General features: G+C 74.9%; 1 protein-coding gene across 1 annotated transcript in view; it reads left to right on the forward strand.

The window, feature by feature from the left end:
• The window catches only part of EMC10 (ER membrane protein complex subunit 10), a gene marked incomplete at its 5' end in the record, with an annotated part of 6,409 nt that overhangs the window by 5,612 nt on the left and 566 nt on the right, over positions 1–231 (forward strand). Inside the window, 1 exon segment of the mRNA XM_014586330.1 lies at positions 151–229. Coding sequence (XP_014441816.1) covers positions 151–229 — 79 coding nt within the window.

The raw sequence follows: 231 nt of genomic DNA on the forward strand, positions 1-231 counted from the left end.
TGGGGACAGTGGGAGGCCGTCCTCGGCCAGGCCTTACCCTGCGCGCCCCAGCCCTGACCTGGCCTGAGGGCAGAGTGACAGGGAAACAGGCCCGGCGCCCTCCCTGCTGCTGGCTCCGGTCCCCGCCCTGACCTGCGCCCTCCCTCCTAGTGGCACCTCATCCTGGGGGGGGCCGTGTTGCTCACAGCCCTGCGTCCCGCAGCCTCCGGGCCCGCGCCGCCGCCGCAGGAG

The sequence above is a fragment of the Tupaia chinensis genome, unplaced genomic scaffold (genome assembly GCF_000334495.1).
Source record: "Tupaia chinensis unplaced genomic scaffold, TupChi_1.0 Scaffold000129_1, whole genome shotgun sequence".
NCBI classification, from domain to species: domain Eukaryota; kingdom Metazoa; phylum Chordata; class Mammalia; order Scandentia; family Tupaiidae; genus Tupaia; species Tupaia belangeri.